General features: G+C 37.9%; 1 protein-coding gene across 9 annotated transcripts in view; it reads left to right on the top strand.

The window, feature by feature from the left end:
* EBF1 (EBF transcription factor 1) overlaps nucleotides 1-23049 on the top strand; it is a 284529-nt gene that overhangs the window by 257050 nt on the left and 4430 nt on the right. For 5 of the 9 annotated variants that reach the window (XM_069772891.1, XM_069772892.1, XM_069772889.1 and 2 more), the window contains exons 12-16: nucleotides 11677-11742; nucleotides 12345-12522; nucleotides 14050-14229; nucleotides 18543-18737; nucleotides 19104-19172. In XM_069772891.1, the coding sequence (XP_069628992.1) occupies nucleotides 11677-11742; nucleotides 12345-12522; nucleotides 14050-14229; nucleotides 18543-18737; nucleotides 19104-19171 (687 nt within the window). In that variant the 3' untranslated portion in view covers nucleotide 19172. The remainder of the gene's footprint in view (nucleotides 1-11676; nucleotides 11743-12344; nucleotides 12523-14049; nucleotides 14230-18542; nucleotides 18738-19103; nucleotides 19173-23049) is intronic. The other 4 variants (XM_069772893.1, XM_069772894.1, XM_069772895.1 and 1 more) reach the window with 1 other exon arrangement.

The following is a 23049-nucleotide window of genomic DNA, read 5'->3' on the forward strand; positions in this document are numbered from 1 at the left end:
ATGCAAAGCTAATTAAGAATATCTTATAGTAATGGAAGTAGGCAGCCCCATCCTTAAATATAAATCATTTTCACCTCCGCAGGCCACATGATATGTTGCATCTCTGTCTCTCTGTCTGTATTGAAAGTGAATGTTTGTAGTCTCAGTTCATCAGTTCACATTAGCCTCATGCTGAATATTTAAACACAGAACAATTTGAACACACCATGAAGAGAGACAGTGACTGCACTTTCACTTCGAACAGCAAGAGCTCATCTAATAATAATTTAGTAAATCAGCCATTTAGTGGCTCAGTTGTACACTGTATTGTGCCAAATAATATTCAGTTCAACTGTATGCTAGTGAAATTGAAATTCAGACTCCAGTCACATGGCACATTTTTGCTCAATGGAGAGATGAAATGGAAAATCACCCTCCCAATAGACTGTTTGAATGTAGTGATTTATCAAAAATATAGCAGAGTGACAAAATAAACAGGATTTGGTTGTATGTGGTACAATCTATTCTAATTAGCCTTTTATTGTTGTGGTTTCTTCTGCACAGATTATTTGATAATTCAGGATTTGCACTTACATCTTCAGTTTCTTTTGTATATAGGCAGAGAACAGATATGCGTAGTTGCTGCGCAGTTACAGTCCTTTAAGGCCCAGTCCTGTGGGGACTGTGGTGAGACCTTTATTGCCATATTTCGAGTCCTGGCTCTCAGGGAACACCGTGCCCTCAGGAGCAATGGGAAAACGCAGCTGCTGCCTTTCCTCCTCATGAAGCGCCATGTCTGTTACTTCATAGCATGAAAGCAATATCAGATTAATTTCTTTTCCCTCTTTAAGGCTATCAGGATTTGTAGGGAGTGGTAGTATCTTATATTAGACTAACTGATACAACTGGAAAAAAACCAGACAAGCTTCTGGGTGCCCAAGCCTTGCTTCCTGCGTGCCGACTGTTCCTTTTCTCGCCCGTATCAGGGGGTCTAATAAAAGATATTACCTCACCCTACAAAACTTGCCCTGGTTGTAACCATAGACCATTGTGACTTCAGCCAAACTGCTATGCTTTAAGGCTGTCTCTGATGAAGATGGGGGAGAGAATATTTTCCTAGAAAGTATGTTGTGAAGTTTAATTTGTTCCCATTAAAGTGGTGCTTTGAGATCTTTGAATGCAGGGCATTGCAGAAGTGTGAAGTAATGTCTATAATCTCACCTACAGTTTCCATTTCTAGCCTACTTTTAGGTGTTATGCAGTGGTTTACGTGGTGATGTAAAATATGATTGCCGTGTATTTCTCACAACACAGTCCAATTGAGTAGCAGAAAAAGCATCCTCCTAACCATCATGATGCCATTTAGCAGAGAGTGCTGGAAGCAATAGGATGCCTGTTGTCGTAATTCTTCTAAGAAATACAGAGCTTCACAATCTCTACTCAACTGCTGACACTTGAAAACTCAAACATTTTGGTAAAATGAATCAAGCAGTAATGTTTCTTTTATGAGATCTCCTCACGGGAAGGGAAGGTTTGGCACCATTTGGAGATCAGGCTCAGTGATCCATCATAGCAAAGTCAGCTGTCCTGGTGTGTCTCATAGGTCACTCGATCGAACCAGTGGCTCTTACAACTATATTATTGCTTATGGAACAGTAATTGAGGCACCATGGTTAAAAATTACTTGGTCTAATAGGCAGTGAACAATTTGCACTCAATACAATTATAAGCCAAATCATTCATTTCATAACACTTGGACTAATTTATTTGTTGACCTTCTAATATCCATAGCTCTTCAGTAGTATTAACTGCAACTCAGACAAAATCTCTTGTTCATTTTACTTTCATTGATTTTTCTTCCATTGAGGCAATAACTGTTGTTTGAGTACAACCTTTTCTTTCTGTTGTAAAAGTCAATCATGTAACTTATGTTGATATAACTCAACTGGACTGAAATGTCCTCTAAGTACAATAGCATACAGTCTCATGCTACTTGTATAAACACGGATATGCATTTTGGATCTATTTTAAAGAATGTTTCGGAATATATTTGTGACTATAGATGACAAATTATACACTTGTCGAGAGGAGAATGAAAACAAAACACAAGAGCATTTTTTAAACCAGTGCCTCGTGTATGTAAACACATGGGACATCTAAGATACAGAAATTTTGGAATTTGTCTCTGTTAATTTTGGTTTTTAGGATGACCTAAGTGTCTTTACTAATAATGCTATATTCATAATTTCTTCTGGACATTGCATCTTGTCTCTTGAAGTCCTAACATTTTACAGTTAGAGGTGCTTAATTTTTCCAAATGTGAGCTTCTGACAAATAAAATGTGTGTAAAAGTATTTTTTTAATAAACAGGAAAGAAATAATAATAATATATTGATAATCTGATTTTTCTTTCATTTTTTTTCAGCTTTAAACTATCATGAGAGCTAAGAGTTTTTGATGATTGAAAAAGTTACCAAAATACTGATGTATTTTGAAAAACCAGTGGCGAGTTTTGAAGCACTTCCATAAAATATGTTGGCATAGTGACAGTGGTAGTCTTTTCACTCACCACCAAAAAGGAACCCTAGATTGTGTAAAATGGTGTGCCTGCTTTTACATTGTGGAGGTGCACACAGAAAGATAGTGTTATCTCTGTGAAATGTTGGATAAATTTAATTTCTTAAATACGTGGTTATTCAACATTTATACTTCCTTTGGATAATTTCAGCTGAATTTTTAAAGCTGTAAATTAAAAATAATTGTATGAGGAACAAAATATCTTTTGTTTCTGATAAGCCAGTTGAAAATTTTTCAGAATATATGCTAGGAAGCACTTCATTGAAGTAGTCTTTCTGAGCCAAAGCCTCTTTGTACAATAAAATACTCTAAGTCCTTTGAACACATAGTTATAAAATATAGTTGTTACACATTTGGCATTTTATGCTTCCCTAGAAATTACCACTTGGTATCTACACGTAATCTATGGTCTGTCTTTTCATTTCAATTGGGTCTGAAGTGGTCCTTCGTTGTAATGAGAATGCCCCTTTCAAGAGACTTCTTTTAATTATACCGATGATAAAATGTAAGTGAAAGTAGTCATTTGTAGGGGTTATGACTGAGCAGTGTTTTAACTGTAATACTAAAACCTACCAACATTATTCCAGTCTCTATTTCAACGTTTTTATGCACTCACTCTCCACAGAACATAGTGGAATATCATTGTAGGTCAGAATTTCAATGCATCTTATTTTTCAGTTTTCCTCCTGCTATTAAAAGTAACCCGAACTCTCAATTTCTACTAACACTTCCTACCTGAAGCGTACAATCCAACAAAGGGACAGTTTCACAGATCTTAATGATATGCTGGGGTTTTTTTTGTTTTGTTCTGGTTTGTTGGGTTTTTTTCCCCTTCATTAGAAGAAAATCCTGGTAGGTCTTTAATTGCATATAGGTGAACACTTGTTTTTTACAGAAAACAGCTGGTTTGGCATACTTAGATATTTATATGAGTAAAAGCGTTAATAAAGACCAACTCTGAAAATTAAACAGACAAAACACATATGTACAATTTACACTTTAAGTGCTAGATATCTCTGCTGATTTAACTCAGTAGACATTCTTGCTTTGCAATACCAAACATAATTTTATATCTCTACAGATTTAAATGCAGTCAAGTGAATTATGCCACCAAATACAGTCTAGATTTGGCCTAATGGGAGAACAATTTGAAAGTGATACAACTGGACTTGTGTTGGAAAGTCTTTGTGTATATAAATGATGGAAAATAGATATCAGCCTGTCTACTTGCTGAGTAAAATGTTTTTCACTCTTACAAATACATAATTGGATATCTACATTGTGCCACACACAAAATCACAAGCCACATTTAATCTTTTTTTTTTTTTTTAAATCCTAAGTATTCCAGGGAATTCTTCTAATGGGCACAATGATATGATCTGCAGAATAAAGCTTCTAAAACAGCCTGTGCAGTATCTTTGAACAACGGTCTCAGAATTTAGTGTCTCTGTTCATTTTTCCAAATTCTTTTTGAGTTTACTTAAGTCCAGACCCTTCAAATAATTCAAAACATTCTTCTTCTTCCATAAGGGGACTTTGACAACTTTCCAAAAATATATGGGTATAAAATGGTCAGGAGAAGACTTTGAGTAATAACTCTTCTTTTTTTTCTTTTTTTTTTCTTGCAACTCTCATCTGCAGCTGTTTTCAAGAAATAGGAATGTTAATACTATGAAGAGCAGAGGAAGAGCTATCAGAAAATCTTACATATGCCAAACCAAAAAAAACCCCCACCAAACCCAAACGTAAAAGCTCATTAATCTCAATAATGAACATCTGCTTCAAAGTACTCTAGATGCTAGTACAAATAGTTTGGGGTAAATTTTCAAAGAGAGATGCCTGAGGTTCCTATCTAAGATTGTTTTGTACATGTCTCTATATATTTTGCCCAGGGACTGAAGGTAGCTATGGCACATAAGGAGAATTTAATGCACAAAATGTGCTTTTAGGTCATTGTGGCAAACCTTTGAGGTCAGATAGAAGAAAAGAATCTAATGTTATCATTTGTTTGTTCATATGTTCATGGATAAATCAGGAATAACCTTTTTGTTGTCTAGATAGATGGGTATAGTATGAGTCACTGTAAACTGGTGGGATGGAGGAATTTCTGTAAAGGAAGTTGGTGAAGAATTTTTTGCTAGCCATTGAGTTGAGTTTATGTGGACTTACCCATTCATGATCTAGTTTGTATCTCTCATTTATTTTGTTTTCTGATTCACTGGATCCGACAAACTGATCATAGTATGAAAGGTGGGATTGCATAACTAAGGAAAAATACGTGCAGAAGAACTGGTCTTTACATGCTGGGATAAATACTGCAGTCTTTTGTACAGCATGAAAAATGTGTTTCCTTTCGTGATCTCACTATGTTTCAAACTGTGGGATCTGTCCTTAGATCCTCACGGTGTGAGCTTGCAAGGTAGCCTGTGGGAAATGCTGTAGAAGATGCCAGAGAATTACCACAGTGTCGATTTCTTCATGACAGTGTTAGTGACTCCCAAATATGACTGACATCTACCCGCTACCAGTTGATGTGTTGTAGGATGTGAATAGATATGAGTACAATGTAGTAATATCTACCAGCCATGTTCTGTGTACATGGAAGGTAGATTGTCCTCATAAGTTAAAATTTGACAACCCTGAAGGGTTCCTGCAGGTAGCTATAAATGCCTTTTTCTGGTAAAGTTAGGAGTCTGAGGCAAGACATACTGTAAAAATACTTAGAAGAATCAAAGTTCTACAGCTATCTGAGGGACGTCGGTGTGGGTCGTGTAATCACCATTGGATAAAGTCCCTAAAAGAGGTGATTTAAGCACTGGCAGAGTGATTTTAGTTCTGCATATCTGCTCTCACACACCCACTCTTCTCCTTTGGACTTAGAGACCTAACATTAGCAGAGAACTCCAGAGCTTTTAGCAGCAAAACCATTCAAACTACTTGCCAGCTGCTTCAGTTGATGATAATATGGTGGGAGCATCCAGACTCTCAAATGTCAGTTTATTCAAAGACTTATTCCAATGCAACTATATTAATGCTAGTTTATTCCATGCTACTGTATATCTAGATGGAGTACACATATGTGCTAGCTACTAATTCTGTTGCCATTGTTATGTGCCCATCATTTATGGAAATGAAGACCAGCGGCATGAGTGGTGTGGATTAAAAAAGGAGGCTGATACTTTTTTTAGTATCTAAGTACACCATATTAACAGGAGGATAATAGGGGTAAGATGGGAGACTTGCAAGGACAGACTTACAGGTGATTGTCATAATTTTGTTGCTTCTTTTGTCAGCAGTATTTGCAATGGGGACTGAATAGGGTGTGTTTTCCCTATTGCTATGCATTTATCACCTTTGTGGTTAAGAGGAGTTTTAATCATCGATTCTCAATGTTTATGGCTAGATGCCTGCTCGCATTTGCACTTCAGTGTTTGTTCTTTCTGCTGCCTCATATAGGCTTTCTATATTTTATTTATAAGGTTGGCTCATTGTGGAGCAGGTGGTAAGGTCATGCATGACTGTTTTTAGTGCTGTAGATTTAGGCTGTGATTTTCAGTTTGGGTGGAGGCTGATGAGACTACAATGACTTGGAAAAGCTAAGGTTCTAGCTCCCACTGTAGACTTATTTTCTGGAAATTGCCGTTGACATTCAGTGACAGGAATTCAGTGCACTTCCATCCTATAGGCAGCGGTAAGCAGAACCTTATTTTTTTTACCCCTCAAGTGAAGTATGTTGTCTTTCTCTCTCATTTTGCCTTCCTGTCTATATGGTGTTTACTTCTTCAGTATGATTCAATTATAATATACGGAAACAATTCAGTTGTTTGTTTGCTAGAGAAGTTTTCATCTTTGTGTGAGTACAAATATCTTCTTAGTGAATTGGCCCTGTTATTTTATACTTCCCATTAGGCTGGCATAGTTCCCTCAGTTTTACAGTAAATGGGGGATCTTTACATTTTGAATGGCTTTCATGAGTCTTTATAAAACTATAATTGCTGAAAATGATACAATAATGCAGTTCTCAGTGTAGATTTGGAGAGATGGGAGGTTCTGGACAGGCTGAAACTCTTGTATACCGAGCTAGATGGCTGGCACTTTAGATCTGTGGCATCCTTTTAAATGGCTCTCTACCAAAATGTTGGTTTTGCCTTCACACTTGAAAGAGGTGTTCACAATTTTATCTTTATCTTTTAAAATATAATGTATAGACAAATTTTAAGTTTAAAACTTAGTTCTAACACACATATCCTTAACTAGCGCATTTATAGTTTCACCCATTAAAAAACAAAGGAGAAGTTTGAGCACAGATTATTTTTATTTTGACTTGAAATTTCAGAATGTGACCTTACCAAGGTGAAGAAGGGAACTGGAGTCTGATGTTCAACATTTTGACTCTGCAGAAGAGGTTTTTTCTTGCAAGTAGCCATGAGAGTAGGAAGTTAGAAGGCAGAGCCAGGAGGTCAGACATAAGAGTCAAGGAAGTATGAATGACATCATCATCCCTAAGTACCCTTTCAGAAGATGAATGAGCTCTCTCTTGTATTACAATGCTAAAGAGCATTAGAAGGTGATATGATATCTAGACAACACATAAGATAAATGCCTCAGAGTATGCTAGAACAGCTTCCCCCCCACGCCCTCCACAAGTACATAAATCCTTTGGGGTGGTCTCAATAATACAATATGTGGCTGATGAGTATTATATATTGTGGTCAGCTTCGTCTTGACAAAATTCATTTAGATTTAACAAGTACCTTGAACATTATCTAATTTAGTTACTTAAGCCAAATAACTCAGTGTAATTCTAGATACCCTTTAGCTCACTAGACTCACAGCCCTTCTGGGACACAGAGGGGATTTTTTTCACTAGTTGCTGAATAAAAAGTAAGAAGATGTCAACAGAAGAAATATCCCATCTTTTTTAAAGCTGGCAGAAAATGTGTTTATCATGATAAAACTTGACACAAAATGTTTTCGTCATGTTAAAACTTGAAATGCAAGTTTTGTGATCTTAATTCCTTCCTTCTGAAGGAATGCATGCCACAAACGACACATGCAGATTTGCTGTAATGTTGGTTCAAGGTACCTGCTGTCAGAAGTGGATTCAATCTGAATTTCAGTCTTTGTGCTTCAAAAGCACAGTTGTTCTGGTATGATTTATATAATCTTTCCTACAGTAATTTTGGAATATGCAAAGTTGCAGCAGACTTCACTACCCAGCCTCCTCTTCTGCTTATGTAAACATCCCTTAGTATTTTCAAGAGAAAAATTTGATTTAAATATCTAATTACATTCCTGTTTCAAAAATTAAAAAAGTAAAAATCCCTCAGTAGAAAATCAGGTTCAGTTTGGAAGAAAAATGGCCTCTGGATCTGTGGTGTGTTGCTGCATGGAGGGCAGAGTTCTGATGCATCATATTTAATCACTAAAGTAATCTTTCCTCTTTTCAATATTTGATCAGTTGTTATTTTTATAGAAATAAAATGAAGCTCATTTGAAATAAAATGCAAGACAAGAAGACCCTCACTTTAGCTCTAACTAAATGCTGTAAAGTCCTTTATTTTAAACCGAAAGCTGTCAGACTTTTAGCATTAATAGAAGAGTGGATCTTTCTTGACAAATGCCCCCATAAATTAGATATTAGCTTTAGTCAAACTCTGTCTCTCTCAGGAAATATTTCCACTTGCATATTCAATTGGAAGGACCTTACATGATGCCCACTTACTGCTATGAAAATCTAGGCTTCCGAGATGAAGGCAAAGAAAAATTTCTGTGAACAAAGGAGTATCTGGAATAACAGACCTTGAGCTTATGCAGAGATTTCTTTTTATGGAACGTGAGTTTCACTCACTTTTTGATGTCTGTCTGCTGCTCTGTCCAGCTATCTATCTGTTTATCTATCACCATTGCAGTGGTAACATGCAGTATCAATTGGATTTGAAAAGACATAGATCTTTTATATTAGCTGTCCTTTTTTATAATACCTTTTACAAATTTAATCAATGCATTTTAATATACAATATAGTTTAAGTGCAATATACAATAAATATTCAAGCATCATCTTAAACATGCTCTAGCCTTTAAATTGTTAAAACTGCAGTGCCCTTTCAATCTACTTACATAATGTCATAAAATATACATTTCAAGGTAAATGAAGTCAGCTACTTCAATTTAGTCCCTCAAACTCGTAGTAAATGAGAGGTTAACACTATGGTGCCAAACCCATTATTGAGTAAATTTAGCACCTTGGACAGCTCTGTAAAATCTTTATTGCTTTCCTGACCTGCTCGTCATGTTCTGTCTATGTGTTCAGTGCCTCTCAGCTCTGATTGAAAGGCAATATATTAGATCCCGAACACAAACATGCTCGGGGGCTGCTTCACTGTGAGCGTAATGACATGGAGGTGAGAACAATTTTCTGGTCACCGCAATCCAAGCACCTTGCAAGGTCTGTTGCTCTAACTTATAGAGGACTTTGGGGGCTCCTTTGTATGTAGAGTCGTAACAGTAGCTTCTGTGGTAATTTAAGCAGAGCTGCAAAGGGTTTAAGGCGCAGTCAGAAAACAAGAAGTTAATGTCTTGAGCATGTCTGTCGTAGCATTTTACTGTGTATTTTTAAAGCTAGTTTGTGTCTATAGGAGCTACCGTCAGCTCTTCAGTAGAAGATACCACTACTTGACACAGGAGTTTTTGTGTAACATCTACTTTGTATGATCTGAAAATGTCATAAACAAGAAATGCTTTTATTGTGTGAAAATATTGTTAGAGAAAGTATGAAACTCAAATTTACAGTCTCTGAAAATGTTGAAAAAATATAACTATTGACTAGCTAGGAAATTTGAATGCTACTTGTCAAGCATATTTCAATAAAAGATCACGACAATTAGTTTTATTTATATGCAATTTGATATGGCATCAAAGAACTTCCGATGTTTAAGAACTGGAATTTATTTGATATTAGGTAGAGTGGCTGTAAGATTCCATGTAATTACCTCATTTTTTAACATGGTCTTCAAACTCTTTTTAGATGCATTCTAAGGTTTTTAGCTCAGCATTACATAAATAACTATGATTAGTCAGGTAGAGCAGAAATGACTATTTAAACTTTCTTTTTTTTTTTTTTTTTAGTAATTTGGCATAATGACAACTTAGGTTAACAGTATTCCAAAGCACTCTGTGGGCTCTGTATCACATTCTAATTTTCCATCAGTGAAATATATAGTGCAAACAATTTCTGCTGAAGTGAAATAAATCCTAGTTTGCAAAGTCAAACACCTGTGCAGTAATTTTCCACCTAAAATCATGGATTGAAAAAGATAACATTTTCCAGTAACATCTCTGTTCTTCTCTAGTTTGTACCTTCAGTATGAAGCAAAAAGGGCAACTCAGTGTTCTGATGATTCTGGTAAAGCAACAAGGATTGATCGTACCTCAATGTTGTTTGTAGTCTGTCCGTCCATGATTATACGGCTAACTGTTGTGGTCAAGGTACACAAAAATAAACCCCAAACAATAACCACAACAGAAAGAAAAAAAGAAAAAAAAAGAAACCAAACAAAAAAACAGAAATAAGCTGTATCAGCTTAACTCCTCAGAATCTGTTTCAAATGTAGTGATTTAAAAATCCATCAATTATATATTACATCTCAGTTCCTATATGGAAAATCATTTAAATGTGTGTTCTGAGAGAGGGGTGTGTGCAGCAGAAGGCAAACCTAAATGTTTACTGGGAGTACAAAAATCCTCCATCTCATTTTTGAATTTAGGACATTATATATGTCATAAGTAGTTACTGCAGTATGACAACTATTTTATCTTATATTATAGAGAATTTAAAATTGAAAAAAATGCTAATATGCATCTAAAAGCTTGTCATTTGAAGAGTTGTTCAAGGATTTTTGAAGAGGTTATGGTGACAGCAAAATGAACGCAATTATATCTCTATTTTCTGATCAGAGTCTACAGTATATGAAAATTGAGCATTACTGTTTCTTTTTGGTATAAAATATGGCTATTGTGTAAAATATTTTAAGTTAAAAAGTTTAACTTTGTAGAAAACTGTAAAATCCTTAGAACTATTTTTGTGAGCTACTTGCAGAAATATACCGTGGTGAATAGCATTTTGTTAGTATATTCGAGCAATACTTAGGGGCTGGGAATTGCAAAAATATATTGTTTTACTCAAAGGAGAGTCTTGACTGGTTTTGATCAGCCAATTGGGAATCTGCTAGATGCTTTGAAAGAATAAGAAAAAAAAATTATTCTAGGTTAATTCTGCAATGCATTTTTACATTTTCTATCAGGATAGTTCATAGAGATTTTTCCACACTGTAAAATGTAAGAACACAGGAAATGCTATCATTAATTGAATGCCAGTTTAAAATACTCTAAGAAATATTAAGTTAAAAAGAACATATAGGAAAATGGAAAAAAAAAAAATTCCCCAAATGGAGAACTAAATCCCAGATTGTTTTAAATTCTGCTGTCCATGCAGGGAATGTTTCCAGGAAACACTGCACCATACTGGGCCATTCTTTCATACAGCATGTGTTTTCCTCTTGTGCATCATTTTATGTACATGGATCCTACCCTGACCCACCATATCAGGATACAAACCAGAGAAGTTGAAAGGTTACATTACCAGTAGCATAGGACTGATTGGATATCTTTTGAATGTGGCCTGCTGGGTAAGGTCACAATTCCTGCAGTATGCAATTAAGAATAAAATAAACACATTGAAGGGATTCATAACATGCTATGAATGACATTGATTGCAGTAATCTTTTAAATGACCTCAGGATTGTATTCTGCAATAAACCAATGAGTGGTTTATAGTGCAGATGGTAGAGACAATTGAGTGATGTATTTTATTTTGCAGCACCAATGATTCTCACCTTTTGACTTGATTAAGCGTGTGTGTGAATAGGATGAACTAGTGATTTAACACCATTCAGTGGTTGCTGAGAGTTGTTACAATTAAGGTGTACCTGGTGGGAGCTAAACCCCCCCCCCACAAAACACGGTGCAACTAATGGAAGAGTATAAAAGATTCTAATATTTGTTTTTCCCCACAAGGAGTTTATTGAACTCAGAGGAATGCATCTGTTTTTATATTGACAGGAAGTAATACTTAAGAGGGCTGCTGATTTAGTAGAAGCACTCTACGGTATGCCACATAATAACCAGGTAAATGCATTCTACTTCAGCAATTCTAAAACATGGCTATTTCTCAGATGTATAGATAGATCAGGGGCTAAAGGTATGTGATACTACAATGTGAGACAAGAATAAATATAGAGGGCAATGTCATACCTGGAGTGGGGTTTAGTTTGCTTGTTTTCTTTTGTAAAGGGAGTGAATTTAGTGCTTGTAAAAGCAACGTGTTATTAACCCTCGAGGCATTTGCCCACTTTCACCAGATACTATATAATATGGGCAATGGTATGCATTATGCCTTGCCACCAGTGATTTTTCAATCTTACCCTAAAGATAGCTTTTAAGGTAGAGTAAGTCTAGGCTCCAGCCCCATTCTCCCAGTTGGTCTTGTTATACAGAAGCGTGGCCGCTGGGACTGAAACTTCCAACTCTCTTACCACAGATGTCAGGATTTATCATGAAGACAGCAGATCTTATAAGCATTAGCTATCAGTCAGCCAACGGGTTTAGAAAGACAAGCATCTCGTTTTTGCCTTTGGACAGGGAAATATTTCATTTTAGTATGTAAGAAAAGGTTTGTTAGAGCCACATTGGTAACTCTTTTATTCCTTTTTTCCCTTCTTATCCTCTAGGAAATAATCCTGAAAAGAGCAGCAGACATCGCAGAAGCACTCTACAGTGTCCCCCGCAATCACAACCAGCTCCCCGCCCTTGCTAACACGTCAGTCCATGCAGGAATGATGGGAGTGAATTCCTTTAGCGGTCAACTAGCTGTCAATGTTTCCGAAGCCTCACAAGCCACCAATCAGGGTCAGGAGAAGACTCGTCTTCCTCTCTCTATGAAACTTTTCTGATAGAAGTCAGGGAAACGTGCAGAGCAGTGGAAGAGTGCTAGGAGCACGCCTAGACAGACACCAGCCCACACGCAAGCACAACCTTTGAATGACACAATACTGTCATGGGATGGGCCTTGCTTTAGTGACTTTTGCCCCAATTTGGGAAAACCACTTCTGCATATAGCTAAACAGCTTTTCCTTCTGCTCAGGATAACACTTGTATTTGTGTTTAAATCCCACTAATTTTAAAAGGATTTCTATGGGCTTGAGCATGTGCTTAATGTTAAGTACTGGCTTATATATTTTCCTAAGCAAGGATGATCTCTCAGTCTGGGGCCTATGTCGCATTTCTTTATAACACAAAAGCATCCCTTGAATATTTGTCTGTTTGGTTTGGTTTTGCAAGAGACATAATATTGGCACTGATTTTTTTCAGAGTTTGAGATTTCTCTAAATTTTGAAACTAGCAAAAAATAGAAATATTTACAAAGACACTTTCAGAGCTTCTCTGATTTTTAAAATAAAGTGTTTTTCACTTTGTATAAAATCAATATTGTTTCAATTCCTACAGTTAAAAATAAAAAAAAGTTATGAACATTTTTGTAAAAACCCTTTGCATTTTCCCCTCTCCTTGTCTCAGCTCCATTTATCATCCAACTTAAAAATCCACTTTAATGAGAAAGTATTAGAATGCGGCTGTTTTCTAGAAGGGCAGACAAAATTATTTTGCGTTACACTTAAAAAATAGCAATGATTTTTAGATTAAAATATTTTATGGATGTACTGTGTGGTAGGAAGAAAAGTTGGCATTTTTTTCTTCTAGGACTGAAGATGTGTTTTGTATTTCTATGCTTCTAGAAACACATCTTCTTTTTGGATATTTGGATATGAGTTTCCCCAAACGTCATTTCCAGAATTAGGTAGAGATTTAAATTTTAACTTGGTGCCAAATTCGATAGTAATTTTCTGCCAATATAATGATAGCACCAGGGCAAAAAGACTAAGGATATCCCACTACTTTGAGAAATATAGCCTACATTTTCTGAAGTGTGCAGTGAGCATCTAATTTGAGATGCGTTAAATGAGAGCGACATCAGAAGAGAGTTAACAGAAATCACATGCTTTTAACATACCTTAAGTCAGTATGTACTCCTCACTTTGAAAATGTAGGTCATGTTTATTCCATTTCCTACAAACAGCTCTGTTAGAGTGAGTGTTCCTGTAATACCCAATGGTAATCTTTGCTTGAGGGCATGGGTTGCCTGAGGAGCTGCGAAGGCTGCAGCCTCCCTCCTCCCGCTTTGTGCTCCCATCAGCGATGACCTGGGCAGCGAGGGTTCACAATTTGGGTTAGCTGGTGGTAGTGGTGGTCAGTCCTGGCCCTCCCCGAGCACACCATGGCTGGACTAGGTAGCCCAGACTTACTGGCTTGTAGCTGTTTGTGTAAGAGACTGTTCTCGGGCTAACACCAATTTCTAAATGTATTCCCTCCCCACAAAAGGTTTTACTCGCAACTCAAGCAGCGTGTCACCTCATGGCTATGTGCCAAGCACCACCCCTCAGCAGACAAATTATAACTCTGTCACAACAAGCATGAATGGCTATGGGAATGCTGGAATGTCAAATTTAGGCGGTTCTCCAACCTTCCTGAATGGATCTGCTGCCAATTCTCCCTATGCCAGTGAGTACTATATGGCTTTTCTGTGTTTTGCACATTTTCATTAGAAGGAGATGGTGACTTTTCTGTGATACTTGATATCTCGTTTCTATTTTGAGCACTTGAAACAGAGCTTGGTGCTTTCTCTCCTCTCCAAGGCACTGACCTTCGGAGACATTAGTGTTGCCAGCAGTGCTCTTCTCTGTATTATTATTATTGTTGTTGTTGTTGTTGTTGTTGTTGTTGTTGTTATTTATTTATTTAGGGAGTCTCATAAGAGCTTAAAAAGAATAACGTCTCTTGTGATTTGGGCTGATAGTTTCATAACTTACCTTGTACTCTGTAAATAAAAACCGCTGTCCTCAACATTGCTAGAAAGCAGGGAGGGCATAAGTGACAATGTCCGTTGGAGTGGATCAAAAGTCGGTTGTCAGTACACAACTTTTTGTTGCAGTGGGTATGAAATGAAACTAAGGATATTTGCTGCAGGAAGAATAGTTTTTTCCAGCTGTAAGATATGAAGGGCAGAAAAGTTTACTGTAATAAGGCTGACATTTCCATAAGCTGCATGATGATGTTTCCGAGACCGCTGAGCAAATAATATGTTCATAACCTTTATAGAAATTATGAATTACTATTGGGCCTAATCTTGATTGCTTATACTCCATTTGCTTTGTAAGTAGGTATTACATTGAATTCACTGAGAGCTTAGTATTAGTCAGTGAAATGTGACAATGGCTCTTAGAGTTTGTGTTTTAGTGTCCGTACAGTGAATGCCCCAAAGATGTAAGTCATACAAAGTGTAAAGAGCTTACGGTCTACAGTGCCAGCTGTGGAAATATTTATGTGTAGGACTAACTTTCTGCATTTTGATATTAAAGGTTTAGTAACCTGTTTAAATATAAATACATTTCTATTGGTAGAGGCCTATGAACCTCTTCTGCAGCTGCTCTCACAGCTCAGAGAGAAAATTAAATGAATAGGACCTGCCCAATTCCTCTGACATTACTCATGTGGCAAAAAAGGATTCCACTGACATCTGTAGAAAGCAGAATCAGGCCGGAAGGTCTTGTCATGTAAATAGGTTTATAGGCTGAGACCCTAGCATGGACAGGATAAACAGACTGCTGGACATACCAAGGTTTAAGCAGCAAATCTTAAGTTTAGTGGTGTAACAGCAGTAATCAATTATTTTGAATTGCATTGCCAGAGTTCAGAATTAAAAAAGGGATAGTAACCTTGATTTTAAAAATTACCTCCAAGGCTTCTTAGCTGCTGCAAATTTAGAAGAAAATATTTACCCACATTACTAGTACTTATAACCTGGGAATTGCTAACCAGTTATTATTTTTGTACTCTAATAATAAAGTAACATGTAATGTTACAAAGTACCTTACTTATTAAGTTGAATTTACTGTCATAGAATCTGCGCACTCTGAATTCATAATATAACATGATTGATGAGACATTTCTTTTTGGAAGCAGATGCCAGTAATGCATTTAAAATACTCTAGCAGTGTATTATTTCATATTTATGAACAAAGTCCTCTTTAGAATAACACTTCACTTCCCAGCCCTGGATCTCTATTCTTGTTATATTTTGGGAGGTTTTCTTGGTAGTTCTGTCATTCTGCTAATGCCTAATCCATTGAATCAGAAAATGCTTCAATCATGACCTGAAAATTAAAAGGTGGCATTCTTAATTAAATCAATAAACTAATTGCTGTATAGTAGCAATTCAATTTAGGTGCTTTGATTGCTCTCCCTTAGCAAGTACTTCCAGACATAGAGTGACTTCAGACTAAGATTGTATCTGTCAGACTGTGAAACTTTGAACAGTTAATTTCCATTAATTGATTTCCTCAGTGTTAACAAATATGATATCAGATTCTCAAATAAGAACTTAAATAGGGTGATTTTTATCTACATAAATGCAAATAAAATAATAATTCAAAGCCCAGATGATAGGAATTTTACTCTATAATACGTAATTATTCATAGCCCCCTCATGTATATAAGCAGTTTCTAAACAGGATGAAGACTGAAAGTATAGGATCTTACTATTGGTCCTTCCCTTTTTTTTGTTGGATAAGAGAGGAAACTGGCAATGCTGTCTGAATATAGAATTAGTTGGCTTTGTGTTCATGAAAACAAATTCACTTAAAACCTCAGTGATAAATACATGAACCAAAGGTATTTATCCCACTATATAGTAAAATAACAGTTTAAGGATATATGTGTTTAAAACCTGAACCTCCCGTATAGCAGGTTTGCATTTTGGACAATCAGCTTAGTCCCTAAAAAAAGGAAGCCTTATGTCTACACTTATTTAGAAACACTGAAGACTCTCATTTTCTTCAGTCTTGTAGTTGAAGCCAGATCTTCATTTCATGTGTAGCAGAATGGCTTGGTTGCTTAGCTATTCCAGCTGAGACTCCAGTCGATGGCTCTGAATGAGAATGTTGTATTGACTGTATTCAGATGGTGGTCATAGATCCTCTGGGAGAATTATTTGTCTTGACCATTATAAAACAGATTTTCATTTTCAAAATTCTCTATCTCGGGTGAGATATGAAATACCAGCTCCATTCCTGTGCATAAATAAAATGGTCATGTGAGAAATATGACTGTTTTTCATGTCACTGAGAATTCCTGGGAAGTCCCAGCAGTAGAAACTTTCCCAAAGCTGATGGATACAGGGAAGCTGGAGACTGACTTGGTACTAGTAGTTATGACATGGAAAGCATCTCAGGCCATTGTGAGAAAGGTTTAGTGGTTTCTTCCAATGGGAGATAAAAGAAAAGCATGATTTCTGTCAGTTATCCACTCATTTTTTGTACAACAGATACCAAAAACACTAGTGCTAGGAGACCAAATGAGTAAAAAACTGTCAGACCAGCCATCTCACTGGTTGCTTCATGCTGGACAGCCTCCATGTATATATATATATATATATATATATGTGTATAGATGTATATATACACATGCTCACACACATATCTATATGTCATGGTTTAAGACCAACCAGCAACTAGGCACCACGCAACTGCTTACTCACTCCCCCCCTCCCAGTGGGATGGGGAGGAGAATTGGGAAAAAAAAGTAAAACTTGTGGGTTGAGATAAGAACAATTTAATAACTAAAATAAAATGTAATACTAACACTAATAATAATAATAAAATATCATCATCATAATAATAAAATATCATAATAACAATAATTGTAATGAAAAGGAGTAAAATAAAATAAAATTTAAAAGATAAAACCCAAGAAAAGACAAGTGATGCACAGTGCAGTTGTTCACCACCTGCTGACCCATGCCCGAGCAGTGATCCGCCCCTCCCGGCCAGCTCCCCCCAGTTTATATACCGAGCATGTCATTCTGTGGTATGGAATACCCCTTTGGCTAGTTTGGGTCCTGGCCTGGCCACGCTCCCTCCCAGCTTCTTGTGCACCTGCTTGCTGGCAGAGCATGAGAAACTGAAAAATCCTTAACTTAGGATAAGCGCTACTTAGTGACAACTAAAACATCAGTGTGTTATCAACATTATTCTCACACTAAATCCACAACACACTGTACCAGCCACTAAGAAGAAAATTAACTCTATCCCAGGACAATATATATTCACAGCTTTCAGAATAAGTCCTTTTAAACCCTAGTTCTTGCCGGGTTTGAGAGAGGAAAGAAACCCAACCATTTTTGCTGACTTTTGACGAGCAGGCTGACTGGATCACCACTAGGACCTCTCTACCTTCTGCAAGTTTGCTTGAAACCCCATAGGTCTTTCTGGAGCCATCTTGCTACAAGGAAAGCACGGCTCAAAATGCTGGTTTTGGAAACCAGTTAAAAACTCAAACTTTTCCAAGTTAAAAATTCCAGATCTGGATTTGTACTTTAACCACTCTCCTTGCCCCTCAGTTTTGTAAGGCCTGAGTTACGTACACAGTCTGAATTCCCTCTTATCCACCTACACAAAAACATTACAGATTCGGACTGGGGCAGTGGCTAATGCCAATCGCTAGAAAAGTTTGAAAAAGGATGGCAGGACAAAGTTGTTGTAAGAGTAAAGAGTTGCATTGACAGAGAATTAAGGGCGTGTTTAAGAGCTCCTAGAATTACTCCTCCTGAACACCTGCAAAACAAACAAAACAGCAAGTGGGTTTCCTGTAGTGACTGATCACGCTCTGCGAACAAACAGAAATCTAACTGCAGTAAAGGCCTTGGCCATTTGAAATTAGACCCAGTGCATCCAAGAAGCAGAATTCTCTTGTTTCTGCAGCCTGCTGACTACTAATACTAAGGAATGCCTTTTGGGGGGTCTTTTTTTTTTCTCTAGTTGTGCCATCAAGTCCGACAATGGCCTCCTCCACTAGCCTCCCCTCAAACTGTAGCAGTTCCTCTGGGATTTTCTCCTTCTCACCAGCCAACATGGTCTCAGCGGTGAAACAGAAGAGTGCTTTTGCGCCTGTTGTGAGACCGCAAACTTCGCCTCCTCCCACCTGCACCAGCACCAATGGCAATAGCCTGCAAGGTAGGTGAAACCAAGTCTGGAGCATAGATGGCTGCTCTCAAACCCGTGAGCTCCTAGTGCCTTGCAAGGCTCTAAGCGACACTGAGTTGTCAAAGGGGATAGAAGACAATGGGGGATCCCTGGTGGTCTCTGTCCTAAAGTTTCCTCCCGTAAAGAGTAACTGGACTCCACCACCAGCCCACCTAGTACCATGCAGGTGTTTGGCAACCACACTATCTCTGACTCGACTAATACTGCTGAATTGAGAGGCTATGTCTTTTAAAGCACAGACCTACTGTTATGATAAAAACGAGTAATATTTCAGCTTACTAATACCATCCTTTTTCTTTCTTTCCTCTCTTATTCCCTGTTGTCGTCCTTTATCAGACCAGTCTTTTGTGGACTCTAGCAAGTACTCCACTGCAGGGTCTCTCCAGGGGCTGGCCTTCTCCTGAAGTACGTCACTCAATCTTCCCTTCCTTTTTTCCTTTGTCATAGTACACTTGTGCAGAAATCCTACTGAGAGCAAATAGACCGTTACAGAGCTTGGCGCAAACCTTTGCCTTTCATAAATAGAAGACACATTACAAACTAACAGCAGCATTTTCCCGTTTAACTCGTACCAGGGCAAACATTAGTTTCCACTGATTAATGTACGTCTGTGCCATTAATTCCATAAATGGCGCAGGGCCTTTTTGAAAGCCTCTTCAACTCTTGGTATCAAGTGGCTGCTCCTTTTCTGCATCCCTTCCCTTCTCATTACAAAGTATTCCAGCATCAGCACCTAAATACGTTTTGAAGCGTTGATGCTAAGCCGAGGGAGTGACAGACAAAAGCTTGTCAAACTGAGGATGCCGCAAAGACCAGCACTGCCTATTTCATTGTTTGGTTGAGCTTGTTTTACAACACTGTGCCTAAACCTTCCTGTGTAATTACCTCCCTATGCATTAGAGTGCTGAGAGAGACATTTTCATGCTCGCTTAGACCGAGGAGTTTCTATAAGCAGATGCAGCCAGCTGCCTCCAACTGTGCCAGAGGTGGGAAAGATTTTGCAGTATGCATTGTGCTTCCCCCAGACCTGAGGTCTGTTTTCCTTTCCACGTGCCTGTGCAAATTATCCAAAGAGCATTGAGCAGGGAATAAAATCCGTCATTTTTAAAGCCGTGTTCAGAAGGAGCTGTGCAGAGCGGGGGGAGGATAGTTCCACAGACTCCACGTGTCACTCTACAGCCTCTAGGAAGAGAAACACCAGGCTTGCGGGCATAACGCTGATAGCACCATTAACAGCCAAAAAAATCTATATGCAGGCAGAGTGGAAGGAATTCATTCATAAAGGCTGGGATCTATTGTGACTGAAGGAAAGCATTGTCCTCAGTGCGTTTTACACTGGTGAATAGGAAGGAGGAATCCTTGCAGATGTACACACACGCACACAGAAGTTGTGAAAATACTAGGAACGTATTTCCTACGTTGGGTACCTTTGGTCAGGACTTTGTTATAAATACATACTGCATCAGGAATAAAACACAACAACATTTTCAGATGAGCTGAGGTGTTTAGGAGATTAATTTTTGCGCATTTTTAAAAATTTGGCACTGCTAACGTGCTACAAATTTTAAAGGCAACAGCTAAAAATGTTTCACCTCTTAATTAAAAAAATAAAAAAGGAGCCAAGCGTTGACTGCTAGAAGCTTTTGCACATGGTAATGGTTTTTTTTCTTCTCTTCACCTTGTCCCGACTTGCTGTTCTGGGTAGAGAGAAAAAGCGAGTAACAGAAGGGAGCTTTTTCAAGCACTGTTTTTCCTTTCACAAGACATGGAATTCTCAGATTCCACACACTTGGTTATGAAAAGCAATTATGGAATGAGCTGAGAGCACCGGACATAACTGGGGCTTGCTGATTGCCTCCTCATTATGTCACATCCACATCTGTAATGCCCAGAAACCACACAGATTTGAGTGTTTCCCCTAATTTTTATTTAGCAATTCTGTTTTCCTAATAGGAATGAGACACCAAAAGATGGTTCATTTCTAGGTCATCTCTGAACTTCTGGGTGAGTTAAAGACACAGAGCCCTGAGTCCCATGCCTTCTGATACCACCTGAGGCTTGTAATAATCACTCAGAAATGCACTGCCTGTTGTGCCTTATTGCTTAAATAAACAACCATGTGTAAAGGAGGCTGTCTTATCTCTCCTGGGCTTCTGGATACATCAGAAAGCAATCAAGCTTTCCTTATGTAGCTCAGATATCAGCAGAACTCACTAAAACAACAGCTAGGCTTATCTGTTGTTCTCTTTGCCATGCAATTTTGTAAAACTCAGAATACATTATTTCTGTAATTTGCTAGCAGCAAATACAAATTAGTATATGATAGAAGAAATAATGCCCGTTGGTGGGAGTTTTCCTACTCTTTGCCCTCCCTTTTTGGAGGTGGTGTGATCTCATAGCTACACCGTTTCCCACTGATCTCTCTGTTTTCAGGATCAATAACATGCTACAGCTGAGAGAATTTGCATGACTAGATGTAGCACTTACAGAATAAAAGTACAGCGATATAAATGAAGACTTAGAAAGAATGGAAATATCAAAGCTTTTAAGCAGAAAAGATATCATTTGCCATTTGCCTTGCAATTTAATTCAGAATTTCAGAGCTCTTCAAAAACAATAATGCTTTGGAAAAATGAGCTAAGATCTGCATCTGTACCATTTGTTTCCAATGGCAAAATGTTCATGGCTGATATGTAACTACAGGGTAATGTCTAAGCCATGAAGGGAGGAGTTGCAATTATGTCACCTTTGTTTGGGCTCTTACCCAGGGTAGACAGCTGGGCTGTCCCGAGAGAGATGATTCTTGACCACTTTGTGGTGAAATTGATGTGGTTCTGATGAATCTTTTAGCTTGAGAATTTTTTGTTGGCATAATATTTTGACATTTTCTGAGGTATAGGTAATTTTTCTGAAGCAAAACAGCATCTTGTTTTAAAGTTTCACTAAATTTAGAAAGGGCTGAAAAGGACAAAAAAGGTTGAAGTACTATGCACAGAGGATTAACTATCCATCTGACTCTGCTCACTTGCACTCATCACATATAGGAAGACTACCCGTTCCCATCTGCTCAACTCCTTCCTTATGTGAGCAGTAAAGGAGGGAGCACTGTTGTCAATATTGCTCTTCTCTGCGCTGTAATATATGGCACTGACGTCCAAGCACTGCGGTCCCACCCCTATATTCTGCTAAACAGCTGCCGTCCAGAAATCTCCAAGTTTAATAGGGATAAAAATTGTTATCCTCAGGTAAGAAACAGAAACAAATCAAATTGCTTGAAGTAATACAATGAGCTAGAAGGAGAACTGGGTCAAAACCTGTGTATCAGATCCATGCCCACGTGAGTCTTTCATATATTCAGATGGGGAAAATCACGCTTTCACCCTTAGCTGCAGGTGGCTGCCTTGTAGGGCTGCCACAGCAGAATTACAGTCTGGTAGACTGTATCCATCACTGTCAATACCTATTTTACTGACGCCATAGAGGTCTGTGGTTCAGGGTCTGTACCCTGGCCCATATGTAAGGATTCCAAGAGCAGAGTAGGGAGAAACCACAACAGTGAGAGCATTGCTTGGCTTGGGTTTGCTTCATTTTCAGTCACATGTACGAAGGGGGCAGCCCAATTGTGAGAATTCAGAACTCATTTGAGACACTGCTGAAATAAAACCCTTTGAGAATTTTTTTAAACAAAGCTGCTGTTGTTTCACCCAGTGTTGATTAAATCAGGAAGGATTCCAAAAAAAAGGCAATATCGAATTCGTCCTATGATTTGAGATGAAGGAGACAGCATAGCTATGGAGATAATATGAAAGTGCATCCTCAGATTATCTCCATGGTGGAGCCAAAAAGGCCCATGAGACGAAATACCTCAGCAAGGAATGTCTAAGACACAGTGGTGTCCTCTATGCTACTCACTTGAGTGTCTTCCTGTAGGGCTTAAAGCAACTTAACTCACCCCTCTATCCCTTTTATCCTCATTCTCAGCTCCTTGAAGAGCCCTTATGTGGAGCGGAAACAATCAGCACGGTGATTCCACATAAAACCATTGCTGAATGATAAATTCCAAGAATTGAAATGCTGCTGTATAGTTGCAACATGTCACCTCTGAGGATGGTCTGTTGCAAACATGTGGATGTGTTTTGCATTCTCGCCTTCTCCTCTCATTTTATTTCATTTAATCAGTGCAGTTTACTCGAGCTGTTCTCCCCTTGCTGATTAGACTTGTAATTCTTGCACATATGGTGGTGTTTGTGGAGAAAACATTTCCCTCCTCTCCCCCTCCAAC

Source organism: Haliaeetus albicilla, chromosome 27, assembly GCF_947461875.1.
Source record: "Haliaeetus albicilla chromosome 27, bHalAlb1.1, whole genome shotgun sequence".
Taxonomy (NCBI): domain Eukaryota; kingdom Metazoa; phylum Chordata; class Aves; order Accipitriformes; family Accipitridae; genus Haliaeetus; species Haliaeetus albicilla.